This window comes from Pholis gunnellus, assembly GCF_910591455.1.
Source record: "Pholis gunnellus genome assembly, chromosome: 21".
In the NCBI taxonomy this organism is placed as follows: domain Eukaryota; kingdom Metazoa; phylum Chordata; class Actinopteri; order Perciformes; family Pholidae; genus Pholis; species Pholis gunnellus.
In genome coordinates this window covers 14679435-14706756 of record NC_136548.1, presented here as the reverse complement: position 1 = coordinate 14706756, position 27322 = coordinate 14679435, and the positions used below count along the sequence as shown (strand labels likewise).

The following is a 27322-nucleotide window of genomic DNA, read 5'->3' as shown; positions in this document are numbered from 1 at the left end:
ATTCAAAGTTATTAGCATTAAGAAATTGTTAAAAATCAGTTACATTCATAAAAAGCGGGCTGTCGGTTCAGATGTTAGTGTCACAGCAGTCCCTGGTACCATTTTACTCTTCAATGACTTTCACACAGTGTTTGCAGATTTTAAATTTGGGAAAAACAGCATTGGTGCTGGATCAGGAATCTCAAGTTGTTACAATTTTGATACCACTTGTTACACAGATTTGGTACAAAACTAAACGTGTTTGGCTGTGTTAAGCTACAGTTATGCTGTGAATTGGTATCTAAATGCAAATAAACATTCCGCAAGAACAATCGCGTGAACAAGCGACAACGTGGAATCTTGAGGAGCAAACGTTTGGGATCTTTTATCCTCCCGAGTGGATTTCTCCTCGCGGCAAAAATAATTTCTCAAAGCTCATCATCAAAAATCATCAAGAATAAAATCAACTTACTCTGTTATCGATGTGCAAAGAATGAGACGATGAGGTTCGTTTAAAACTTGTCTGACTTCTCGCGTTTTTTATTGATCATTGGTTAGTTTATTTTTACCAATGGAATGATGTGCAAACCTACAAAAATAAAACCGGACTCATCTTTTAAATGCATTTATTAAATGCCAATATCACAAATCAACATCTAATTCTATGTCGTTCCCAGAATGTATTTAACCCCCCGAACCCAAAACCAGTGGGAACCCTCAAAAACAGCTTGGTGGATCAGAGTGAGGAGGCTTAAAGATGTAGGATTGCCAGTGACTACAGAAAGCCAGGGTGGGAGTGTGTGTGTGTGTGCGTGTGGGGGGGGATGGGGGTGGGGTGGGGGGTGGGGGGGGGGGGGTTAGGTCCTTGCCAGTGGCGACCGTATAGCTTCTGGTTGCCATGGATAAACTTACTGGCAGGTGAGCTTTGAGGTGAGGGCAGAAGTGGGGGCATCTCCTCTGTGGCGCTGCTCTGACTCAGCACCGAACTGTCCGCTAGAACACACACACAAAACGTAGCCAGACACACAATAAAATACATTCATATACACACACACACACACGCCACAGGCAGACAGTCAAGAGTGTTGCATCTCCGCACACCTGCCAGTCACTACAGTCAAATACACACACTTTACTAGATGGGAGAGAGAACGAGTGAGTGGATAACATGAGAAGGAGACTAAAACACTTGACTACGCTTCCTACCTTTCATTTCCTCCTCGTCGTTGGTGGTGTTGCTCTCCGTTGATCCCTGGAGTGCAGAGAGACGGAGAGAAAGATACTGAAATTTAAAAAAAACACAGCCGGCTCTGGAGCTCCACCGGTCCATCTTCACACGGACACACATCTCACCTTGACTCCGTCGGGAGGGTTGTGCACCACTGTGCTCTGAGATTCCTGCGATGCAGAACATGAGAGTTAATCCAACACATCGGAACCCTGAACCAGTGCTTCTCAACTGGGACCCAAACCTCAGTCACGGGGTCAGGACCCAACACTACCGCTCATTCATAGGAGCGGGTTAGTCCGAGGACTGGCTTGATGATTCAATAATCACCATTCAGGGCTGCAACTAATGATTACTTTCATTATCGATAAATATACTTAAATATTCAGTAAAATAATTCTAACATAATTTGGTCTATAAAATGGCCAAAAGGTATTCAAGTTTACCCTCACAGAAGAATAAGAATATCACAATAAAAAATATTTACATTTGAGAAGCTGGAACCGGTGAATTTTTGGCCATTTTGTTTAAATAAAAATAAAAAAAAGCATCCACAATTTATTGATTCATTGATCGTTACAGATTCATTTTCTGTTGATCGACTAATTGTAATCCGACTGTGATGATATCACACTGGGCTTCTTAAGCTTAATTGATTAAATTATGTAGAAAAATGGAATTAAAAGCTAAGTCAGTTTTATCTAGCGCTGCAGCTAACAATTATTTTAATCACGGATTTGTCAGCCAATCTTTTTCATGATTTTAATTACCTCTTTGGTCTACAAAATGTCTCTCGCAATCACATCTCTTGTTTTATATCCGACTGACAGATATTCTTTTAAAGATTAGACAAAAGCATGATTTCCGTCCTATGGCCTTCTTTGGGGTCCTGCACCACCAGTTGAGAAGCACGACCAGACCAGACTGTGTGTTAAGTATCCATACCGGTACAATATGTAATATGCAATGCATGCTATCAAAAGCATCCTAAAATGACAACATGCTAGTGCTGGATGACAGAAGTTTGCTAGTACTGGATGAGGATGTCGACGGGGATGGTGGCGAGGTGAACAGGTGGGACTGAGAGACATGGTTGGATGTTAGGATAGACGGTTGCACGGCGGTGTCGACTTTAGTGGGAAGGTTAAGGGATAGCTGGTTCAGCACAAGTGAATACCACAGAGGAATTTTCAGGATAAGAATAGATTAAACTTTGATATCCTCCAAACCAGGACAGTTCTCTGTGCTGCCACTTCAGAGGCATATAGTCATGTAAAGTTCATGCGCCTTAGGAATCTAAAAAAAAAGAGTGCACATGTGCAGCCCGAGATTCAAAGTAACGACGTGTATTTTTAATCATTTCCAAAAAGTTTGATTTGTACAATTCAGGAAGACATGTGCACCTTCGGGGGGTTAAAATGGCCAGAGAGGGGTACTGCTGGGTCAGGGGATATTATGGTGCAACATCTCCCGCGTGGTAGATGAAGGATGCCAAGCAGCAACTATGACGATGGAGGGTGAGGCACAACGGACTACTAAGCAACTATTGGGGGGGGGGGGGGGGGGGGTTATGAACCAACACTGCGGCGGCCTACTGTACCATCTGGGCGTTGGTTGCCATGTTGGTGTCTTTCAGGGCATTGATGGCGCTCACTATACTGTTCTTACTGTTGTTGGTAGAAGGCTGGGACGAGAACGCAAACACTCAGAGTGAACACATACGTTACTCACACACACACGTTACACACACACACAAGCATTAGAATTAGGCGCCTTTTAGTGAATGGGGCTAATGTTGGTGGAGGCTCCCAGGCTGCTGAGGGCTAACAGGGTAAATGAGAGGGTGAGTGCCACAGAATGGCCTCTAGATCATCCTTTTAACTGCCTCACTAACTCTCTATGCCTCTGCCACTTAACGGCACAGAGAGACCCCTGGGGCGGGGGAGAAAGAGAGGGAGGGAGGCAGGAGGGAGGCAGGAGGGAGGAGAGGGGAGGGAGACGCTTAATGGCAGCAGAGAATGACGGAGACTGCTCGGAAAAGAGAGAGTAGCAAACCTCTGACTAAGACTAAAGGTGAATGAATAAAAAGATAACTGATAAAGATTGTGATTGAAATTGAGAGAAAATAATAACAGTTGAACAGAGTTTCTCAAACTTGGATGAGATGACGGGAATTGTGGGATCTAGAAACAGGTCAAAGAACGGTTGAGAAACCCTGCGGCGTCCCATAATCCCCAATAGAAATAAATCGGCCATTTAAGCCAAAAAAAACCCAAACTTCTTATTAAAACAATTGGTGTATGAAAAGGATATTCCTCAACATAATACTAGGAAGATAATGTGAGCTTGAGACTAAAGAACAGAAGGGGGTGAGCTAATCGAGGAGAGACACAATACAGAAGAAGAAAAGAGGGCCGACGCGTCCTTACCTTAGCAGAATCTGACTTCTTGTTGAGTAAACTTTTGCATGCTGTAAAAAAGAAGAGAAAGAGGACAGAACGGAAGAGAAACGGTTTACTGTTGACGACAGCACCCGTGTGCCAATCCATACAGCTCTTTTTGAAATCCGCCACTTCAGCAAAAACCTGGATCTACAATTTGTCACATCTGTGAAACAACAATAGTAGAGCTTTTAAGGCAGAGTGAGTCTAGATGCTCCCAAAGAATAACATGCATTTAATGGATTTCTCGGGCATTTTTTTCCCCTCTCTTGGCTCTACAAGCTGCTACACTCTGCAAAACCCATTCTCATCATAATCCATTCATTGCCATCTGGGGGGGGGGGGGGGGGAAGAGTAACCTGAGAGCAAAGTAAACTTCCTAAATCCATTTCCTGTCTGAAAGACCCCCAGTAGATCTCAAAAGAGAGTGATGGTCAGACTCAAACTGCCGCCAGGACTGACGGCGATGAGCAGGGTTAATGTAAATCATTGATTTCCTTTAAAGGGCCCCGGTTCTCTCAGTCTAAAGCTCTCAACTGTCGGTCGCTTCCTTTTCTCTAATTTTTCTACTGACACACACACACACGTTCCAAAAGTCTTATCTTGTGTTTCTTACCTTCCAAAAGGAAGTGGAAGAGGGAAAGATGGGGGGAGAGAGGGGGGAGGGGTTGAAAGAGAGGTCTTAGTATTTCAATACAAGAGAGAGGAGATACGGGGCACAGCATTTACAAATAATATCATGTGACAACCCGTGCTCTTTAATCTGGGCTGTTGCGTCGATGCTTCTATCTTGGCCTGGTCATGCAGCATTCAAAGAAAATGTATATTAAAAAAAGAAACATTTTCATTCCTTTACTCTGTAAAAAGAGCCGATTGTTCAGGGTGCAAACATCTGCTCTTAATACGGCTAAATCTTCGACCCAACAGCCATCAGGGTGGTAATTGGGACAGCATGGGAACACCACTTTCACACGCTCTCTTTAAATCCGCCCTTCACTTCCTCCTCGAGAGAATGATCACCAATTTCACGTGACATGACGGGTAAAAGTCAAGATGACCCTCAGTGGGAGGGGTGCACCACAGGTGAGGACGGATTAGAGAGCATCTGAAGTTTTATCTCCTCGAGCACATTTTACGAGTTAAAACCACACATGCGAGGCTCACTAGAAACCTACAGAAATGCACATTTCCTGTCACATATTTACTGTAATGTCATTTTATAAAAAAGGGAACATCATGAGCAAACTGCCACGCCTTGTTTCAGGTTTACTCTACAGAGATGTGAAAGAAAGCAGATACAGTAAAAAAAAAAAAGAGGGTTAAACAGGAGGAGAGCCGAGGAGTCCAATCTGGAATGATGACGTCACACATGAGATTCACGGAAACTTACGAAGCGGTCACCGTGGTCCCGTCCCTGTGAGGAAGCCCCGCGTTCGGAGGACTCTAGCCGACAATCAAACCACCACAGACACCCCGACTCTCAGCGCACCAATCACACATACCAGCACGGATTCATCTCACCTTAATCCTACCTAAGCACAGGTCCTAGTTACCTATGGAGAGATTAATGTACACTGTAGAGCAGACAAGATTTTCACGTCTGAAGAAAAGGATGACAGGAAATCCAGTCTGCTCCACAGCGTCTGTTTCTAAAGTATCCATGGAGCCACCATCGGAATCGCCGACCTTCACCACCCGGCAGATTGAGAGCAGAGCCTGATTTTAGTACTTTCAAAACAAAAAGGAAACCATCCTTCTGTTCGTGGAGAATTAAGAGAATACGTCACATTGAGACATGACATTGAGGCTTTTTTTGAAAGTACTAAAACCAGTCCTCAGGAGGGGGGGAGAGGAGACTTGGGGTGCCTTTTACCTCACCGTATCCATCAGGAAGGCTGCGCAATGGCGATGGTTTCAACAGTTGGCTCCGGCAGCAGCAGCAGCAGCAACAAAGGCAGCACCCCCCCCATCCTCCACCTCAAGTCTAAACCTCTCCCCCAGCTTCTCAACATCCGCCCCTTCCCTCCCCTCCCCACCAGACCCAGGTTCGACAATGGCAGCACGCCAACCCAGCTCTTGCCGGCCCCCTGCTGTGTCAGTTCCCTGCCCCAGAAATACATGCCCCTCCTCATCCCCTGCCCCGGTCCGCCTCTGTGCTCGGCCGGGGGGGAGAGCACAGAGGCGTACGGGGTCAGCTGGAAGTCAGGATGGAGCTTGCTAGAAGTGATTACATAACTAGATGAAATGGGCGTTACAAGGTGGAGGCTGAGTGGTGGTGAGGTGTGAATGTAAAAAGCACTTTGGAGTGCAGGTTGAACGGAATCGATTAGCATTAAGTGATGCTGATGTGCATGATTGTGTGTATAAAACGTGATATCTTTGCACAACAGCAAAGACGACCGAATCTATATGACCCTAAATTAATAAAAATGTGTGTGAGCATGCATGTGTGTGTGTGTGGGAATATCAATGAAGATGCTGGCAGAGGCTGCATGCAGGAGTTTGTGGGTGATAATGGGGTCCCGCCCCGTCTTATGAACCAAAGAAGTGAGCTGTGTGTGGAGAGGAAGTGGATGGGCGTGTCTCTGGGACGTACCTTCCTGAGCCAGTGAGGCCGTGGAGGAGGCGGCAGCAGCAGAGTTGGTATGCTGCCGGCCCACTATTGGACAGAAATGCTACAGTTGGGAGACGCTATACAAAATTAAGGCAGCTCGATCTCACGCTGTTCAAATCGTGGGCCTAGAAGGCTACAGGGTGTGCTGGCTGCAGCCCAGACGCATCACAAGGTTTGATAGAAAAAGGGCTGAAGCAAAGACGTGCACCCCTGTGGTTTTCTAGGCCCAGGGTTGAAATCATTAGCCATCGACTGGCCAATTACTTAGAGGATGAGAACAAAGCTTCAACGGAAACAAGTCACTCTCAGCAGACTTGAGATACAAACACAGAATCTTAGCAGTCACCTTGCCCCCAACATAATCTCTATAAAACGTCTAGGCTTCAATCTCAAACATGCAAAAGCTCCACGGGCAGCAGAGAAGAGGGACACACACAAACACACACACACGCACACACACACACACACAAAGGGAGAGATACATTAGCATGAACATAACTGTCGCCCACATATTATCTGGTACATGAAATAATATCACACATTGGCCTGCTCACATATATCAGGATGAAATGCACTCATCATTACCAATACACTGTTTCTACCATGATTTCAAGGAACTTTAAAATCCATTTTAATGTTGTAAGCAAGTAAACTCCTTTGCACACGCAAAAACATATTGTTATTTTAAGGATGAGTGGGTGAGTGTGTGTGTGTGTGTGTGTGTGTGGTGAGGGGGTTAAAAGAGGTGCAGAGGACTCTATCCATTCTCCTTCCGCCTCTCCCTCCGCATGTGCTGCGTGGGAGGCTGAGGGCGAAGGGCACACCCACCTGAGAAGTTTCTGGACACCAGCATGGTGGTGAGAATGGCTCCCTAGAGGAGGAGAAAGGAGGTGGAATAATGAGTGCAAGGAGTTGTTTTATTTAACAGGATTTCAGCTTTTCTTCACTGCTCCGTCTTCATCTCTAATGGGACAGTCATATTTTTATCTCAGCACAGTTCTTTTCTACAGCCGAGTCTTTGTTTGTTCTGTCTAACCGTATCTAATTTATCAAAACACATTCTGATGTATTGTATTATTGGTGAGATGCTTCGTTAACTGCGAGTCTTCACATCTCTTCAAGTCGCATTTGTTTCTTCTATGCAAACAGATTTGATAAATGAGTTTGCATGTACGGCTGTGAATGCAAACTCGAGTCGGGTATCGTTTCAATGTTTCAATACTGAAACGGTTTCTGTACCCACGCCGAAGCAGTTAAAAAATACTTTCTGAATAAAATAAAATAGGTGCAAATCATGAACTACCAACTCATAGAATTGACATTTCACGTACTCGGCAGGTTTTGATACTCAATGCTAGGAAATCAAAAAGCCTCGTGAGTCGGGAGACTAGTTTCTAAACGGCTAAAAAGCAGGTTTAATAAAAGAAGATTTCTGAACACAGAAACGTGTCAAATCAAAGTTTAAGATGAGCACCTTGAGTTTTCGACGAGCGTTGAACTTGCGGAGACACTCGACAGTTTCCTGTCTGTGCATCATGGATGCCACTGTAGAACGGTGCTGCAGGAGGGAAACAACAAACAATTAAAACACATGGTTATGATACAGTAATTACCTAAATAAATAAATCTCTATGGTGTTTTCTGTGAATCCTTACGCAGATCCAGGGGTGCTTGAGGGCCTGTTCGGAAGTGATCCTCTTGGCTGGGTTAATGGTCAACATCTGGTTGATCAGGTTTTTTGCCTCTGGAGTCACCGTGTCCCACTCAGGCGACGGGAACTGGGGAAAAATGAATAAAGTAGGTGTGACGGTTGGAAAGGAAGGAAGGGGGATTTGGAGACAATACATGTTTCCTGAAGGACTTGTTGAGAGTCCACAGCATCAAGTCTCGAGTTTATTTGTCAAAATGAAGCAGACATGAAAACAAAACGAGGTGTTTTTGAATCAACAGGACTCGAGCTTCTGTTCCAGTTCTTTAAACCACGTTCTCCCCGAGTCTCTCTGGAAACGGCAATGTGACTTGATTATCCAGAGACAGAGAGGAGGATACCCCCTCTCTGGTTCTCCGTCTCTCTCATACAGTCTCTCTCTCCCTCACACACACACACACACACACACCTCTGCAATGCGTCAGGGAGGCCCTGATAGGATCAATAGCTCTGGACCAGCTCTCAATTGGACACTATTAAACATTCAAAAACTGCTTAGCAAAGCCCTGCACTGCACCCTTCACAAGTATACACCAAACACGCACTTACATCATATGCCCCAGCTTTGATCTGCTGATAGAGTTTGTGTTGATCTTCATCCCAGAATGGAGGATATCCCACTAACAAGATATAGAGAATAACACCTGACAGAACACAAAGAGAGAAAAAGACATCATGGTACACTTTATTCATTCAGCACATTTAACAATCAGCTTGCAATAAGTTTATTTCCCAACACTCACCGCAAGCCCAAATGTCCACCGGCTTGCCGTAGGGGTCCTTCCTCAGGACTTCAGGGGAGAGATAGCCAGGGGTGCCCGCAAACCCTGCCCGCCGGAAGAACCAGAGGACACGATTAACCGAGGCCTTTGTGCAGCTGCATGTGAACGGTTCAGATGAGAGAGGCCTATTGGACTCCAACGCAAGATCAGATTATGACATCGTAGAGTCACAAGCAAATGCTCGTTAATCATCCCGGAGAGTCGGCCAAAATGCCAGCAGCTCGGCCGTTAGCCAAGACACAATGGACTGAGCATGAACTGGACGGTGTGTGTGTGTCAAATATTCTTTGGCTTCCAAGTGGAGGTTTAGCTGCACAGATCTACTGTATGAAAGACTCGTATGTTTAAACATGAACTATCGAGGGCTAAACACCCAGATAGAATAACAGATCAGGTGATGGTCCAGCACACGTGTGTGTGTGTGTGTGTGTGTGTGTGTGTGTGTGTGTGTGTGTGTGTGTGTGTGTGTGTGTGTGTGTGTGTGTGTGTGTGTGTGTGTGTGTGTGTGTGTGTGTGTGTGTGTGTGTGTGTGTGTGTGTGTGTGTGTCACTGTTTATGTTTTCTTACCAAACCAAGCCTGCTGGTCTCCTTGCACTTCAATAGCGAGGCCAAAGTCTGCCAGCTTCACTGCAGCTCCCTTCATCTTACTGGCCAACAACAGGTTCTCAGGCTGCGAGAGAGACAGACACACACACACATGGTGAAGCAGAATGTATGACAAGAGATCGCGACAGTGAGAGACGGATAGTGACAGGCGATCGTCAGCAAAGCTCTTTCTCAGAAATATTTACATTTGATGTATTCGACACAGCTCGTGTGTGGTGGTGGTGGTGGGGGGGGGGGGGGGGGGGGGGTAAAGGTGTGAGAAAGCGATGGAAAAGACGGAGGATGTGGAGAGAGGACGAGTGGTTGTGAATCTCCACAGACGCCCTTATATGGGCATGTGTTCGTAGCCATGGAAACCACTCGGGGAGTCATTCGGGCAGCGCTGCAGACCGCATGCTAAATAGAAAGTGTACTTAGCGAGCGGCGACGTGTGTGTGTGTGTGTGTGGCAGCGTTCTAAATGGCCGTTGTTTGAGGCCGTAGGACATAAATGGCCACCGTAAAAAGCCCACTCAGGATAAAAGGCCAACAAATCAGACGGGCAGCGCTCGAGATAATAGTGTTATTCACACACACACACACACACACACACACACACACACAGTCGTCCTTCCTACCAGGACTTTAATCACCTCCTTAAACCGGGTTAAGGAGAGGAAACTGGAGGTGGCAGAGACGCTCTCCTCTCCTCCTCTACTCTTTTCTGCATCGGAGCCGATCGGCAATTTTAGGACGACTCAAGCCCCGCCTCCCCCCGCTGCTCCATGGGTAGAAGTGACATCACACGGGTTGTCCTGGCAACTCTGGAGGTTCAGCTATGCCTTCGCCTCCTCTCTCATAATAGACCAACAGTACACAACAGTACTACACAGTGTGCGTGTGTGTGTGTGTCCTCGTCTTTTCGTTGACATAGGTGTGAGAGACACTCCCCTCCACCTGATCGTGACTCAACAAGAACATACATGCATGTGGGTACGTGTACGCACACACACGCTAACAGATCTGAGAACAGATCAGAGGGTTAAAACCAGTCGATGTGAGAGAGAGAGACGCAGGGTAAAAAAATAAATAAAAGAGATAGAAGCAGAAATGCAGAGAGAGAGAGATGGAGCAACCGAGAGCCATCTGTGTGTTGCCATGGCCACGAGCAGAGGTGTGTGTGTGTGTGTGTGTGTGTGTGTGTGTGGTTGTCACGGCAACGGGGCAGCCACTCACCTTGAGGTCTCTGTGCACAATATCGTGCTGGTGGATATGATTGACGCTCTCCAAGATCTGACTAATGCAATGACTACGAGAGAGAGAGAGAGAGAGAGACGTCAGTTGATGCCTTTCATTAAACAGCAACGTCACATTTACTGCAACATGATCTGAGAGTGTGTTTAGGTTATAAAACTCATGCATTTCATGGGGGGGGGGGGCATGACGTCATTCTTTTCCACTACAGGACAAATGACATGAAACTAGAAATGTACATTTTAAAAAATGGTTGTTTAAGGTAAGAAGGCTCGAATACTGGGATGTGACAAGGGACTGCATTAATTAATATATCTCTCTTACATTTTTAGAGCCGTATCGAATGTCTAAAATCAACTTTCTTTAATGATTATAACTCGTCAGTTGCGGTAAAGCGGGAGAGTAAAGTATATTGAAGCATATTATGAAGTTAAATTAAAAACATGTATCTTTATCTGACATGTTTGGATCATGGAAACGCCTCACAGCTCCTTGAATGTGAGGTTTTGCTGATTTCTCGGTTTTAAATAATTGTAAAATGAATATCTTTTGGGTTTTATATGTTGGTCGGGCAACAAAAAAATAAACGCATAATGACAACGTCACTGCAGGCTTTTAGGAGATCGGGACGAGCATCGTTTGCAGTTTTCGGACATTTTATCGACCAGACAATAAAAATAATTAGTGGATTAATCAATAATGAAAATAATTATTTTCACTAAAACTAACCTCTATTAACTTCTAAGACGGTAGAGGTTCAACTCAAGTCGCATTACAAACATTTACAAAGACATAATCCAGACGGTTCAAACAATCAATACTGAGGAACACGTGACTTACGGTCAATACGCTTCTGTCCCGGTAGCAATTTTAATAATGGGGGCATTAATTCAGCTGCTACTAATACCATCGTTTCTAAATACTGGATGGTGAGCGCGTCTTTACAGCGGCCTGGTGAGTGTGTTGGCTCATGATGGGTCTGGTTAAAGCCACTACCTGACCACCTCAACACTGGTGTCAGGCTCCACGACGCCGCTATTTAAGTCTCATGTTCATGTCCCGTCTCGGGAAAGGTTAACGGGTCAAAAGGTAGAGAGGCTTTATTCCTTTCCAAAGCCCCCCCCCCCCCCCCCAGACAAAGACTCCTAATCCAATCGTACAGCAGACTTCATAAACTGCACAGGACGCTTTAAGGAAGCTGAAATTATAAGATATGCAAGTTATGATGAGAATAAATCTATATTGTTTCAGTATTACTTCAATGTAGCGGCAGGAAGAAGAGCGACGCATGAGGCGAAGGAGAGACAAGTATGTTTTTGCACTTGTTGACGGGGGGGTGGGGGGATTTTGCTGACAAGAATGCAAGCAAACCAGTTACACCATTATCATTAACTATAGGCAGCACAGTGCATGTATGGAGTGCTTACCTGGCATCAGCCTCACTGTAGTACTCCCTGGCTACAATGTCTTCAAAGAGCTCTCCTCCTGTCACACTGGAAAAGGGAGGGAAAGGAAGAAGGAATAAAGAAAAAGGGGGAGGAAAACAAGACACAAAGACAAAGAGAGAGGCGAGAGAGAGAGAGAGAAATCTGTTAGCATACACAAAGCAACCGCAGCTGCAGCCACGGATGAAATGTCACCGCGTGTGTGTTCAGAATATACTCACAGGTCAAAGACGAGGTAATGAAAGCCTTCCTCTGAAATGCTGTCATGGAGTCTCACTGCAACAGAGAGGGTGGGCAGTGAGACAAGAGAAGAAGAACCGCTGCAGTGTTTTGACTGTTAAACCGTCCCGTAAACCGAGGCTACGACTAATTGCAAACATATTTGAAGCAAGAGATGGACCAAAGGAACGCTGTTTTATTTTCCACCGCAGTGATGTGACAGCACATCTAGTGGTTAATTAAGTCCTATTTAATTACCCCCCCACACACTAGGATTATTGAGAGCGCATCTCAATGTCAGCAATGCATTTTCTTTAATAATTCTTTAATAATTCCCCCGATTGATTTCGTCGACCAATATTCAATGAGATCGCACGGTCCTGCTCGGCTAAATAACGGAGCTGCAGCAACAAAGCGGAAGTTGCATTACGCCGAGTTCAAGCTCTACTCGGTAAAAAAGGACTTGAAGGTAGAATTATAACATGATCACATGTTCAGACGTAATCTGGTCGAGTTTTTGACAGTTTAAATGTTTGGTGTCCGGAGCCTTGAACTCCAGATGCTTAAAAACAACCAAATAACACCCGATGAGTATCGGCTGATGGATCAAACGCGAGTTTAAAAACACATCTTTATATTGAACACGCTTTATACGGCACATGTCAATACTACTGGGATAGCTGCCCTGTAGCCAACCGTCGAGTTACTGTGCTGGTCGCTTGTGATCTGGCTCAACATGAGCGATATTCCTTACATGAGGAAAAAGGTGTCGAACCTTTTAATGTTGTGTTGAAGGTTTGATGTTCTTCAAACTGGAGCAACAGTCAAACGCACAACTTCATCACAACGAGCTTATTATAGCGGGTTCTTCTTCTACCTGTCCTTGTGCTGACAGAAAAAGTGCACACTTTATTTAGATATTAATTTTGGGTGTGTTTTGACATTAGTTGACAGCAAGAGAGAGAACGAGGGCGGTGAGGCAGAGAGAAGGAACTGCTGCTGTGTTTGACGGTTAAACTGTGGCTGTGAGACCACATAGCGGAGGCAGCTAACAGCAAACACGTCAGCCGCTGGGAGGTTTTTACTACAGAGTATCTGTCATGTTGACATTATTTTCAGTGGACACGAAAGCTAATGTTAAGAGTTGCTGAGGAGTTAACAGTCAAGTTGATCAAAGCAATAGATTTTGTTCAGGCTCTGGAAGAAGAAGATCACGTCCATATTCTTAATTTCTTGTTCAGAAGTCTGGTTGTCTACCAGGGAAATAGCCATCAAAGAGCGCAACCCAAGACCTGTGGGAATAACTGAACATTGCAGATGTGGGCAGCGATTAAGAGGTGAGGAGGAAATGTTTAGAAAAGAAAGAAAGACGATTCAATAAAAACATAAGTGCTTATTACCAGAAATGTGTCTTGATTACTGGAGATAAGTGAGTGTTTGGTCGAGAGCGATTACGGTAACGAGCTCATATTACCACGATGCTGCCGCTGTGCTGTAACCATCCCGGCCCGACCGTCAAACGCACCAGAGCAGCAGCAGCAGCAGCAGCAGCATGACGAAGCAGGACGGAGGCTTCGAAGAACGGGCCTGAGACGCATCTTAGGTTCAGTGACGAGGAGCCACGGTTATCGTTACGTAAAATGAATATCAGTTGTATAATAAGATGAAGTAGGATGGCCCTGCAGCAAGAAACAAGACCGACTGCTCTTTCTTCCTCCTCCTCCCATCTTCTCGCTCTCCCTCCATCTGTCTTCTACTCCTCCTGCTTTCGTCTCTCCATCTGTCTCTTTTTTTTTTGTGCCCTCTTTTCTCTAAAGTTTGAACGCAGACAATGCCAGAATATGTCAAGACGAGGAGAAGAGGGCAGGAGAGAGAGAGAGAGGGGAAGGGAACAAGGAAAAGTAGGCAAGGGGGCGAACGAGTGCCTGTGGGGGGGAGGAAACTAGGACACGAGAGAAATAAGGGAATAAGGAGTGAAGCGGGAAAGGAGTCATTGACTTTGTCATAGAAAGCGGAGACACAGAAACCGTCTCATCTCGGCAGATCTGGAGTCAGAGGAAGATAACCTGCCGTCACCTCGCTCCGAGCTGGAGCGCTGGTTAACCCTTTGTTTCTGTTGCCATGACAACTGCACAACTGATTTGCACAAGACTCATAAAAAAAGATGATAACCGCCGGTAGCGGCGCTGAACCGTTAGCATCTTGATACGTCAATGCAAAGTAGAAACGTTTGGACATTAGTCGTCTCTAAACGATGATCGCAACTTGTTTTTGTCCCGCGCCGAATCTGATATTAAGGAACTCAATTGTTGTAGAACGTTTTATCCAAAGTCTGCTCCACACTGTGCATCTACAGGAGACGATCACTGATAAACAGCAGAAGTGACCCATAAAACCTTAAATTAAAAAACAACCCCTTTGTGCAATCTGATAAAACCGTGCATCTCCATTCTCCGTACGCTTTGCTCTGTTCAACATTGTTTATAGTTGACTAAATTATAAATATTCTAAATAAAAGTTGGCTATATTGAAATGTCAAATGAGTGATCACAAAGAAAGGTATTGAATCTTTTTAGATGCACGTAAAATGTATAACCACACGCTGTTAATCAGCTCAGTAAATTAAACATCCTGGTCAGTTAAACAATAAGATATTTTATTCAGCCTTTTTCTGCGTCGACTAACTCTCTTATTAAATACTCCCATCTGTGGTTCTGATAACGCAACACGTGACTGGTTTGTAATTAACTCATCGGCCTCTTTCACCTGAACACGCTCGTATGTGGATAGAAACCAGAGTCGATAAACTTCAATGATACCAGAGAGCCGGACTTACTTTGTGACATAATCTTCTGGTTATTTTTATGCCAGTTTACAGGATTACATAATTCAAGCTTCTGAACAGTTTCTGATCATCTTCCATGTAGAACATGAAATCATGCAGCTTATTTCTTTTCTGATTTACTGAACTTATAGAAACACCTGCAAAGCAATTATCTACCAAGAGAAAACCAGAAATCCACCAGCGTGCACGCTCAACATATTCATTTTGATTAACAATATTTGGGGGAAACAGCACAGCACTATCCGAGAATGTTACGCTGCACTGAAGGATCTTATCCTGTGAGCAACGACACATCACACATTAGGTCACGTGCACAGAAACTCACCGATGTTGGGGTGCTTCAGCAGACGACAGATACGAGCCTCTCTCTCCAGCTTCTGGTGGTCTGAGGAGAGAAACGGATAAAGCGAAGTTAAATCACAGAGCAGCGGATTGTTTGTGCGTCAAACCATCGCGTTCAGTAGCTGTTTTAAAAAGCACAATAATGAGACGATAAGATAAGTTGGTAGCAATTGCTTTTTAATCGGTGGCATCAGACGTGTTCCCATTCCCAACAATGTCTTTGAGCCAGAGGAGAAGCTCTACCGGTGACCCAGGCTCCACTTTTACTTCTCAGTATGGTCGCCATACTGTAGAGTCTGTGGTCACGACACCTGATGCACAATGAGACCGAGACAGTTCTTGCTTGCGAATACTCATCGGCAATAAACTCAAAATTTGACTCACTGCAGAAATGTCCTTTGTAATAATGATTTACAGAAGAGCATAAGTCACAAACATAACATTATCCAGTAAAGAGAAACACACGAATGCAAACATTTAAAAAGGTTTGTGTCACGTTTTAGGCACAAACCTATGAGTGGAGCACTACGTGGCTGCATCTGCCTCTAAAAGGTAACAGTCACATGGTGCATTTAGTCAAAGCTCCACTGACCACACGTTTTATTTAAGGCTATCAAACTGTTTGTGGAAATTAACGAGCCTGTGTGAAGCAATTACAATGAGTGCACGTGTGTGTGTGTGTGTGTGTGTGTGTGTGTGTGTGTGTGTGTAAAGAGTGTTTGCATTTCTGCTGGGAGAGGATGCTAGCAAGAACACACACCTCATGTGTAAACCAACATCCTTGTTTGAGATTTTACTGAATCCTGTTGCAGTGTGCGCGTGTGTGTGTACACACACATGCACGTGTTTATACAAGACGTCTGGGTGTCATCCACATGACTGTTAAAACGACTCCCTCCCATCGTTTTTGGGAGCCATGCAGCTGAGGTCAGAGGTGACTTGGTGTAACTGCAGTGATGATCCAGTATGACTCAGTGTGTGTGTGTGTGTGTGTGTGTGTGTGTGTGTGTGTGTGTGTGTGTGTGTGTGTGTGTGTGTGTGTGTGTGTGTGTGTGTGTGTGTGTGTGTGTGTGTGTGTGTGTGTGTGTGTGTGTGTGTGTGTGTGTGTGTGTGTGTGTGTGTGTGTGTGTGTGTGTGTGTGTGTGTGTTACCACTGCGGCGAGGCCGACTCAACCCCACACAGCTCTACAGCGATTACACCACACAGAGGCAGCCTCACTAAGATTTGCATTCATTTCCCCAGAGCAGCAACAGCCTCAGATAAAACTCACATGCCGCTGCTGAGCAGCCATCTATCAACGTAGCCAACTGTTCATCTACCACACAGCATGTACAGGCACAATATAACAGCACGTTAGCATTTAAAAAAGCAGCGTCACTTTCTGCAACCCCTCTGCGTCCTCCTCCGCCCGACTTTCCTCCAACTTGTTGCTGACTTGGAATAGTTTTAAAGCTGCAGTCTAACGCGGTGCGACACTCTCCACGTCTACAGGTAGAGATTCCCCTCATCTGAGAGGAAGCGAGTGAATAACGGAGAGACACGAACCTCCTTCTAATTACATCGGTGACGCAGGACTGAGAGAAGGAGGGAGGATTACATGGAACGTCCATTTGCTACAGGAGGATCACAGCTCCTGTGTGTGTGTGTGTGGCCGTCTACCCTGGTGCAGTGTCACTGCAGCACTCACTAATTCATTCAATCTCCTTATTTGTTGGTGCGAGAGTGTGTGTGGTAGAAGAAGACAGGAAAGAGAGGGCTGGAGGGCAATTACTGGCACTTCCTGCTGCTCTCTAATTGGCCATCTGCTTTGCCACGGGGCGGGCCCACAGCCATCTTACATCAGCTGAGGAGGATGGAGAGGGCCTCACACACACACACACACACACACACACACACACACACCTCTGTCTGCCACACTTGACAATCTGATTGAAGGCTCCAGATCAGACTGTTGTAGACGAGTTTACGTCCAAACTGTTCTGACAAAATCACATCAGCACTTCATTATGCAGTACCTCAATGTTGACAATGTGACGGTATTTCTTTACAGGAATTTGCAGAGCATGTCTAACGAGTGTGGCCCCAAACGCAGCATTAAATATCTACCAATAGCAGTGCAATAATCTGTTTTCTAACTTTAATATCTCGTGGTTTTTCATATGCAAGTTAAGGTAGCCATTAAACAAACCTGTTTATGCTGTTTGGCCAGTAGGTAGCTCACCTGCTACGGTAGCGTAGGACTGTGTGTTGTGACAGAGGACACTCTAGTTTCATTACATACACATTGAGAAATATATGTATGTAACTGGCTAATTGGAGAAGTTGCCACACACACACACACCTATCTGGCAGTGAGATATGTTAACATAGCAAAAGCATGTCTATATTATGTCGGCATTTATCTGCCTCTTCGCTATGCACAAGCAAGTTTTGTGGTCACTACGTCCAAAAACACGCGACTGTTTCACTTCATCATTCAGCCCGACGTTGTGTTCATGTTCAGCCATTTACAATCACTACGTGGGCTCCTGTTGCTTTAGATGAGCTCACACTACGAGAGGATCTCCCAGCGAGTCCGTAGCTCTGCTGCGTGTTGCCGTTAACATTAATGTTAGTCTGCCTAAATATCTGGTTAATATAGTACAGTTACCGACTGGCCGATGTGTTGCGTTTACTGCCACTGCAGAGGAATAAATCTCGCACATTCACGATGTTTCTCCACCCGCGTTTAGAAGGCTTGCTACGGCTAACTGGGGCTACAGTCGGCCAACGTTCTGCTGTTTGTACTTGAGATACAAGTCTTGGATATACGGCCGCGGTTAGGGAGGTTCGACTGAACCAAACAGAAAAATGCAAGCTCATTTTCAGCAGAAAGAGCAGTAAATATAGGTTTTGTTGGCAATAAATCCCCTGCTGAATCCCAGAGGTTAGCTGTTAATTAATGAGATTTTTGCTACAGAAACCAACTGGACTGAGGTGGAAATGTGGGACATTGCTGAGCATTCAATAATAATAGTAAAGTAACAAGTTAAATCATTTTCTCTCGGACAATAATGCGGCCCAACGACACTTAAAAGAACATGGAGGAAAGCTTTCAGGGTGGTGCATTAAAATGGATAGTGTGTTTCACTCTGACTGTGTTGCAGCAGACAATGCAGCAGCCGTCCACTTTTCAGTCACTTCACTCGTCAACAACAACAAAACAAAACAAAACATTCCTTCTGCGCGATGGATCTTGCATCACAGCATCGCAACACACTGTGCGCTGCCGTGTAAAACTAATACGATTAATAGAATTTCTATTAGAAACCAATTTCTTGATTTAATCTCATGAGTTCTTTTGAGCGATTTCAATTTGCATCACATCTAATACATCAGTCTCATTTTCTTCTCTGATTTAAATGCATTACGTTGTTTTTTTTGGGGCTGTATCTTGTTCTTTGGCTCATTTCAATTAATTGCACTGACACACTATAAATGAGGTTTGCATTAAAGACGCTTGATTCTCTGGGGTGAGAATCAGGTTGATGTTTTTCGCGAGTATATTCTGAACCCTGCTACCCACTCGCATCCACCCCCACCTGCCTGTAGGCTGGACTATCCCACAGCCAACGGCCTACATCCATCCCTGACATCCCGGCCTCCTTCCCTTCCTTCCTCCTCTCATTTCCTTCCTTCCTTCCTTCCTTCCTTCCTTTCCCTCCCTGCCTTTCACCCCTCCCCCCCACTCCTCAGATTACTGCAGTGTTTACCAGAGCTTTGAGAGACTTACCCACCAGGCCACGCGTGAGGTCACACTCGCCCCGTCGGGCTAAAAACAACCCACTCCAAATCCTACCAGGCAAGCTGCCTGCTCACGCACTGGCTGCCTCTGAGTGTGTGTGTGTACGTCGTGTTTTGTGTGCGTGTAGGCGCAAAGTTGCGTCAGCCATGCGGCCTTCCGCAATTCTCCTCTTAGCACAAAATCCTCTTCGCTAACCCAGTCGCTCTCGATCTCATTCCACCTGGACTCCCCGGTGTGGAGTGTCGCTGACCTCCTTGCAGGACTATATTGTTAAAAACCTCCTTCCTCTCCTAGCACACATGCACACATGCACAGGCCTACATTGTGCCTCCGCGAAGAGCCAACCGTTTTCTGCTGAGCCCTTACTTTTCCTTGGTGGGACATTAATACCAGGAGCTGCCCTATGTGGACACTCCAAGGCAGGGATAGAACAATAAGGGTATTACAACACACTCGCAGATGCCTCACAATGAAGACATGCTATTAGTGTGACTCCCTGCTCTCTCCCTCACACACACACACACGAATGCCATCAGACACAGACGACGACAACAACAGGGCAAACAGGGGGGGCGCCTATAGAATCTGTGGGGTCTTAGTGGTTGATGAGATACATTTAGCATAAGTGGATTAGCCTCGATACGAACCAATCCCCCGTTGCAGAGAGACAAGAGAAAGGCAATGAGTGACAGAAGCTAGCAGAGAGCGATCGGCACGGAGGTAGAGGTAGAGGTAGAGAGAGAGAGAGAGAGTGTGTGCAGCAAAGGAGAACAAAGGAAGCCAGGTGTGTGTGTGAATGTCAGGAAGGAGTGCAGGTCTAATGTGTCAGATACAAAAAAAAAAAGAAAAAGGAGAAAGCAATTAAATATCTCAGTCGTAAGCCAGGGGGAGGTTCTGACACACCGCCATGAGCTCACGTCATCATTACAACATGGCACGCCACACCAGGCATGTGCACGTGGGTGTGGATCTATTGCAGGCGCAGCAAACCAGCGCAACAAATACAAAATTTCGGGAGTGGACTGTGGCGCTACGTCAACGCTACCGATAATTAACAAGATATCAGCTGAGAAACATCTTTCATATCCTGTCAGTTCTTATCGTTCCATCTCAGGCCCGGCCTCCGTGTGCCCTTTTCCACGGAGAGCGTCTTAGAAATTTGGATCAATTCATTGTACAGCGGTTGTCTAATGATACCACAGAGGAGCGATTGAGAGTTACTCAATGCAGTGTTTATAAAGAGGGTCATTAAACCATCAAAAGGCTGCAGATAAGAACTCCCCACAGACACAAGGATTGAATAACAGACTTCCTCTGCCATTGGAATGATGGGACTCGTGGTTTGTGCGCATACTTTCCAATAAGGCTGGGCGATATGACGATATATATATATATATATATATGGAGACGGAAGGCGTGGATCAGTGGAGATTAGTTATCGCTTCAATATCTCTGGGAAGCCACGGCAGGCAAAGTTACATTTAATGATCTGCATGATGCAATGCATCAAAAGGAGGCCAGTGTACGTGGGAGTATTACGGTTTGCATTACAGATTACACACTCTGTCATTTCATACCGATAGTTTTAAAGTAATTGACCTTAATTTGTGATTTAATATGTTTTCTTGTCTTTTAGCCGCTATGTGTGTGCGAGTCAGTTCCACTACTTGTTTGATATTTTCACTGTTTGAGTGGGCAGTACTCCGAGCCATGTGACACAGGTCACATGACCTGTTGAGTTTTTTTTTAATTTGAACACCTGACGATTACCTGATGAAGACTTGTTGAGTGGAAACACATTAGTCATCAATGCTTTAATAAAGGATAATTAACTTAAATTCAGACTGCCAACTAAGACCAAGGACTTCCTTCAAAGAGGAAACTGGACAGACGATGTTTATTTGTACTTCACTATCGGCCCAATCCTTGAAGAGCTCATTTTTACTTTAAGAATCACAGTTTCCTGACCTCCTGCTGCACTCCTTTCACTGGATTAACCACAAAAAGACATCTCCGCTTGTGGTTTTATCTATAAACCGTTTCTCCGGTATGAATACCAGTAATGACAGCCATCAAAATATAATAGACTTTCCAGTATTCACCACAAATAAGGCAAACATGTCAGAGTCAGTGTGTGTGAGTGTGTGCGTGGTGTTACCATACCTCTTGCAGACAGCTTCTTAGTGTTGATGATTTTTGCAGCATATTCCTGTCCTGATGACTTCTTTACACACCTACGCACCACTGAAAAAGCTCCCCTAAGAAGAAAGAACACAAACAGCCAAAAATCAGTTCCATTTCACATGCTCCCTCCCTCTCGCTCACACACACACACACACACGTGACATTTCAAACTGCATCCACTCGTGTGCAGCAGTTTTGTTTTTTGTGTGTGCCAACAACCTTGGTCACACACACACACACACACACACACACACACACACACACACACACACACACACACACACACACACACACACACACACACACACACACACACACACACACACACACACACACACACTGAGTGTACAGTCATTACTATCGCAGCATCAGTGTGTAGAAGCTGAAAAGGTGGGCAACAATCAAGTAATTCAGCATCGATATAACAAGCTTGTCAAGGGCGAGCGCTGATATCAGCTTAGGACTTGGATTAGAAATGAATGGCCAAGTGTTTTTGCTAATCTTTGATCGGCACACCATCCAACGTAACCTACAGCCAGCACAACGAACGTGCTTGCACACAACAACGGGTAATAATTAATACATTCACGAGGTAACAATGTTCAGGTATTAACATGCTCCAGGAGAAGAGGAAGTGCACAATAAGACATTCTCTGAGGACTCTCGTATTGACCTATTTTTCACCTGCTAGCTGCTGTGGTGATTGTTCAACTTTGAGCATCACAGAACAAGAATTATGCATCGTTTTCCTTTGCGTCGTCTATCTCACAGCCTGGACTACCTGCAGTATCTGGCCCTACGCAGTTTTCTTGAAAGAGGAAGGCTGCCTTTGCACTCCTCCGGATGATGTATACGGAGGAGGGCTGCTACTTTCCCGCTGCACTCTGCTCTCTTAGTTTCAATTATTCACCAGTAAATGAGAGGTGACAGACGTACGAGGCAGTGCCTTGACGTTAATAACCTGTGACGGGGCAAAAAAAAAAAAAATGCATTAACAGACGGGCGCAGGAACAGAAGCCGAGGTAAGTGGTCAGTCTGCAGAAGGAATCGGGGAGCGGTGCATCCACTATGGAGGATGTGTAGGTGTGTGTGTGCCAGTGCAGTGGCTGTGCAATCAGTGCCATCGATTACTCAATTATTAGGCAGAGAGTGGAAATGGCAGCTGGAAATTAAGGCTGGTGTATCTTTATAGGATCAGGGCTGCTGGTTTGGGTACAACAGGAGGCAAAGAAAAGAACAACAGATGCTGCTGCTGCTGATGAAACAGCTTTTCTTGCAGTCATCAAAATACCGAGAAATAACGTCACTGCCTCTTACACAGTAAAACGTCAAACTGCCCTCAGCTTTAAAAGACCCACAACGACAATGCGCTTATTGATAACTTGATCATCGTGCCAGCTGGTGCGCGGATGGATGGATGTGGGCAATACTGTGCAAACATTACGCAGCCTGCACCGAATGACTTCCTCTTTACGTGATCCAGCGGTATACGTAACGTTGTTCAACATGGTTAACGTTACACAAATCATCTGCAGCTGCTAAGAGAGCGCGCGAGAGAGAGAGAGAGGGGAAGAAAAAAAAAAAAAGTGGTCGGCCTAGTTAGCTCGCGACCACAGCCTCTGGTCTAATCGAGCCAGCGCGGAGCTGTCAGACCCCTGGGCCGGTGAAATGTCACACGTCTCCGGCGTCTCCCGGGGCCCCGCTGGAGAGTCTAGCAGATCAGAAACTAGCCAACACGGAAGAGCTAACAGCTGTTAGTGCACCAAAAAAAAACCTCCGTGCGGTGTATTCATCCCCCCGTTAGCGACTAAAAAAAAAAGACGCAGCGCGAGTGGGCTAAAACTCGGCTAGTTTATCAATATCAGCGTGGTAGCTGGTTGGCGCGCTGCTCTCTCTCCCCGTTACTGCGGGAGCAGCTAGCCTAGCCGATAGCATCGGGTATTTAGCATGTCTGCACCACGGCAGTAACAGCCGCCAGTTAACGCACACACTGACGAAGCTTTAAGGCACACAACGTGACCAACATGTCAGCTAGCTACCGCACTGCTAGCTTAAGCTAACCAGAAATAATGTGAGGCGAGGTTGCGGGGGTGGGGGACAAGACGACGAGACAAACACGATGCACACTGTGACGTTACGACTGCTGCTTACTTCCCGAGCTCCTCGTACAGCTGGTACTCGTCGGTAAACCGGGTGGAAGTACCGGTGGTTGCCATGGTTGAAAACCGTGAGTTTGGGGGAGCCCGAGCCTTGGGGTACGACGGTGGCTGGCTCTCTCTCTCTCTCTCTCTCTTGTACGTGGTCCGGGAGGAGGGTAGCCTAGCCTCCAACACTGGAGTACCTATCTGACAGGCAGGCAGAGCTGAAGAGGATAGAGGCGAGCAGAGACGGAAAGGGAGGGGCTGGGGAGAGGAGGAGGAGGAGGAGGAGGAGTGATGATGGTGTGTGTGTGTGTGTGTGTAGAGGGGAGGAATCCTCGCGAGAATAGGCTCGTGTAGCATGAGACTAGGGCCTCTAGTTCAATGAAGTCACACAAATTGTGAAGAGGTGATGCTGAATTATTTTGCCTCAGTTAGTGTAAATACATTTAGTGGGCAGTGGATCATAATCAGGAGACATGCCGTTAATAAACATCGCGATGGTGCATGTTTGACTGACTGACATCTAGTCCGCTGTCCCTTCTCATATCTTCAAAATATTGCAGAGAACATCACAGCAGCATTTTACTGCACTGGTTGGGATACACCCTACCCTGGGTCACACCTCACTGCAGCAGAGATGCAAACTATGACACACACACACACATTGCATAAGTGCATGCACATGCACGGACAAACACTCTCTCCAGAGATCAATATTGATTAATGCAGGTCTTGTTCTGAACACAGTAGGCCTTTCTGAACCACTGATTTTGCCTTTGCGTTGGTGTGTGTGCATAATAGAGATGCGGATGAGTAGAGGGAATATAGTGAGCTGTATCGGGTTTCCACCGACGAGCGTGCACCTATGTTCTCCCACAGTGTGAGGGCTGCTAGCATGGCGGTGCTAAAAGATGGTGTCACACCGATCCAGAGTGGCTCACTAAATGTTTAATGTGGCATGAGTGGGAGGCCATCAGAGGACAGGCGGGTGGGGCTGGAGGGAGCCATAGAGCTTGAGAGGCCCTGTGATTGTGCGTGGTTATGTGTGTGTGTGTGTGCGACAGCCTGCTCCTCACTCTGGCTCAGATGTGGGACAACGAACAGCACATATACACTGTCAGAGAGAGAAAAATGGTGATTTCACTCAAAAATCTTTATGTGCGGTTGCCAGCGTAGGAACACAAAAGCTGAAAAAGTTCAAATAATATGAGGCAGCCTACTGAATGCGCGATGGAGAGCAGCAAAAGGAGGCCAGCATGTGTGTGTGTGTGTGTGTGTGTGTGTGTGTTATGTGGAAGACAAATGAGCACTGCAACGTAGGCTACTAGCCCTCTCCATGCCCTCCTTTTCCTACGTGCTAACCCTGCTGCCTCTCCTCCTCTTCCTCCACCTCCTCAGCCTCCACAGAAGTTATATAATGGTGAACTCCTCAGCCTTTGTTATCTCACACCAACCACACACTACGCCTTGCCCGCTTGATGAGAGACAGAGGAGCAGAGGAGGGAAGAGGAGTGAGAGCACGGGAGGCCGAGAGAAGAGAAAGTAGGATGGTTCCAGCAGAAAATTGGCACTCGGTCGAGGGAAAGAAAGAAAGAAAGTCTGCGTGCCATTTTCCATATTGTAGTATTATTATTGTAGTATTACTGCAGTCAGACCTATATCCATTCTCATCTTGAGCAGCCCCATTCTCCACTATATGCACTTAATGCGCGTGTTACTACTAAGACTGGAGAACACCAGCTGACTCTGACTTTACCCTGACACGAGAAAGCTGTCCAGCCCCCTTTATGTCAAACCTCCCTCTTCATTTTGCAGTGGAAAAGGTCACATGACGATGGCAGCGATGTCCTTTGACATCACTTCGTGTTCTCATAAAAAAAAAACCCTGCTGTAAAAAAAACAGACTCAGCACTTTTGAAAATGACTGACTTTTTTTTTCCGGCCGTATTTTTCATGTAAACTGAGTAGTGCTTCAATGGAGACATCTCGCACTGTGTACGTTCTCCATCCAGCTTCGTGTCACTTGTCTTATTGCATGGGGCCATTTGAAGCGTGCAGCATTCATGCTGACGTGTCGTTCTTTTCTTGGAGCTAAAACAGTCCTGTGGTATGATCTGCATGAGCCAAATCATCACGTTTGTGTTTGTAGCAGACATCCCATGGCTAACTGAAGCTCTGCTTGAAATCCAGAATAGACTAATTGTGCAATCAGAGCTCCAGTAGCTGCGAAACATGTAGGCATGACTTTCGTTTCTTTGTTGTGACTAATGAGGGTGAATATGCCATCTGTTACATCATCACAACTGAGAGAGTGGACGAGGCCAAGAGCTGAGTCATGACACTCCTGTTCTGCACTGCTTTGGAGACGTAATCTGACTGGGGGGGGGGGGGGGTAACTATTATTTTTCCCTTTCCTTCAATAGATGCCTTCGTGATGCCCCGGAGCAAGAAGCTGCTGACCTCCAACTGCTCAGTTGTGGACGGTCGTGGTCGCGTTTGGACAGCGCCGGCCTCGGCGTCAGTGTGTGTGTGTGTGTGTGTGTGTGTGTGAGTGGCTGTCTGGGTGAAAAGGAGGGTGTCGCTGATGAAACGCCAGCGTGCTCAGTCAGCTCTGCCAGTGTAAATAAATAACGGTACGTTTTTGAACATCGCAGCAAAAATCAGAGGTGACATGCAGTCAGCCCCCGTTCCTGATTCAAGGGTTCAAGGATTCAAGGATAATTTATTAACATTATGCAACACGGGGATGCTCAACAAAATTCAGTTGTGGCCAGTTTGTAGTTCAGTTTTGTAAATTAATAAATGAGAGAAAGTTAAATCTATCAAATGATTTGGTCACATATTGTTGCTGGATAGAACCCCTTCGTTCAGAGGTCACTTCCTGTCAATGTAAGTGATGGGAAACAAAATCCGCCGCCTTCGCCTTCTCTGTGCAAAAATACATTTCAAAGTTAAAGTATTTTTAGCACAAACTCCACACTTTGTGTTAATATCACGCCACCTCGGCTCAGCAACACGGTTGAGGTAAACACAAAGAGAGAGTTTCACTTTAAAATCACAGCAACTTTTCATCCCCACTTAACTCAGAAGCGGATGCTGCACATTAACATCAGACAACTTTATAAAATGTGAACGGTATGGATGATCACAGCAAGCCAAACGTTTTTAAATGTACATATGAGCATGTGAATATTGTATTGAGACAAACTTGAAAAAATGTGAAGATATCCTTTAAACTTGGGCAGCATAAAAATCTTCTTTTTGTTCATCTTCAATTCAATAATATAAATATCGTAGCTATTTTAAGACAGGCAGTGTCGAGGTAATCTAATGTGATGTAATGTAGGTTCTGTTCATCACTGGTCGGTCCGTTGCAGCGGCGAACAAAAGCAGCTGAGACCAGAAAAAGTGAAACTACTTTCACTCATTGTTTGTATAAAACCTGCACAAGGACGCGCAGAGGAAGGAGCAGCTCCTAGTAGCAAAATCTTTGTGAAAATATTGCATGCAGCCCAAAAAAACCCAAAGGTGAGCAGCAAATGGTGGCGATTACTGTTCATACTGGCCAATAAAAGGTCCCTTCTTCAGTGTTCTTTCAATACAAGTGATGTAGAACAAAGTCTACAGTCCTCGTTCTGTCAAATATATATTCCAAAGTTTTTTCTAAATCAAATATGAGCCTTTGGCAGTCTGAGTTAGACAAATCAATTGGACAAGTTCATTTTTAGGAGTGAACAGTTTCTGTGTTAACAGGAGAAATGTTCAAAACAA

General features: G+C 45.5%; 1 protein-coding gene across 3 annotated transcripts in view; it reads right to left on the bottom strand.

Annotated features, from left to right (window-relative positions):
* The window catches only part of LOC306713335 (calcium/calmodulin-dependent protein kinase type II subunit gamma-like), a 31012-nt gene extending 7258 nt beyond the window's left edge, over positions 1 to 23754 (bottom strand). For 2 of the 3 annotated variants that reach the window (XM_079182997.1, XM_079182998.1), the window contains exons 1-17: positions 23562 to 23754; positions 21390 to 21484; positions 15425 to 15484; positions 12257 to 12311; positions 12018 to 12083; positions 10573 to 10645; positions 9320 to 9422; positions 8714 to 8797; positions 8520 to 8614; positions 7918 to 8040; positions 7737 to 7820; positions 7091 to 7133; positions 6245 to 6307; positions 3637 to 3677; positions 1333 to 1377; positions 1186 to 1231; positions 892 to 972 (exon numbers count right to left, since the gene is read on the bottom strand). In XM_079182997.1, coding sequence (XP_079039123.1) covers positions 892 to 972; positions 1186 to 1231; positions 1333 to 1377; positions 3637 to 3677; positions 6245 to 6307; positions 7091 to 7133; positions 7737 to 7820; positions 7918 to 8040; positions 8520 to 8614; positions 8714 to 8797; positions 9320 to 9422; positions 10573 to 10645; positions 12018 to 12083; positions 12257 to 12311; positions 15425 to 15484; positions 21390 to 21484; positions 23562 to 23626 — 1222 coding nt within the window. In that variant the 5' untranslated portion in view covers positions 23627 to 23754. Of the gene's footprint in view, positions 1 to 891; positions 973 to 1185; positions 1232 to 1332; positions 1378 to 2807; positions 2892 to 3636; positions 3678 to 6244; positions 6308 to 7090; positions 7134 to 7736; positions 7821 to 7917; positions 8041 to 8519; positions 8615 to 8713; positions 8798 to 9319; positions 9423 to 10572; positions 10646 to 12017; positions 12084 to 12256; positions 12312 to 15424; positions 15485 to 21389; positions 21485 to 23561 lie in introns of all 3 variants that reach the window. The other variant, XM_079182996.1, reaches the window with a different exon arrangement.
* Between the last annotated feature and the right edge of the window lie 3568 nt (positions 23755 to 27322).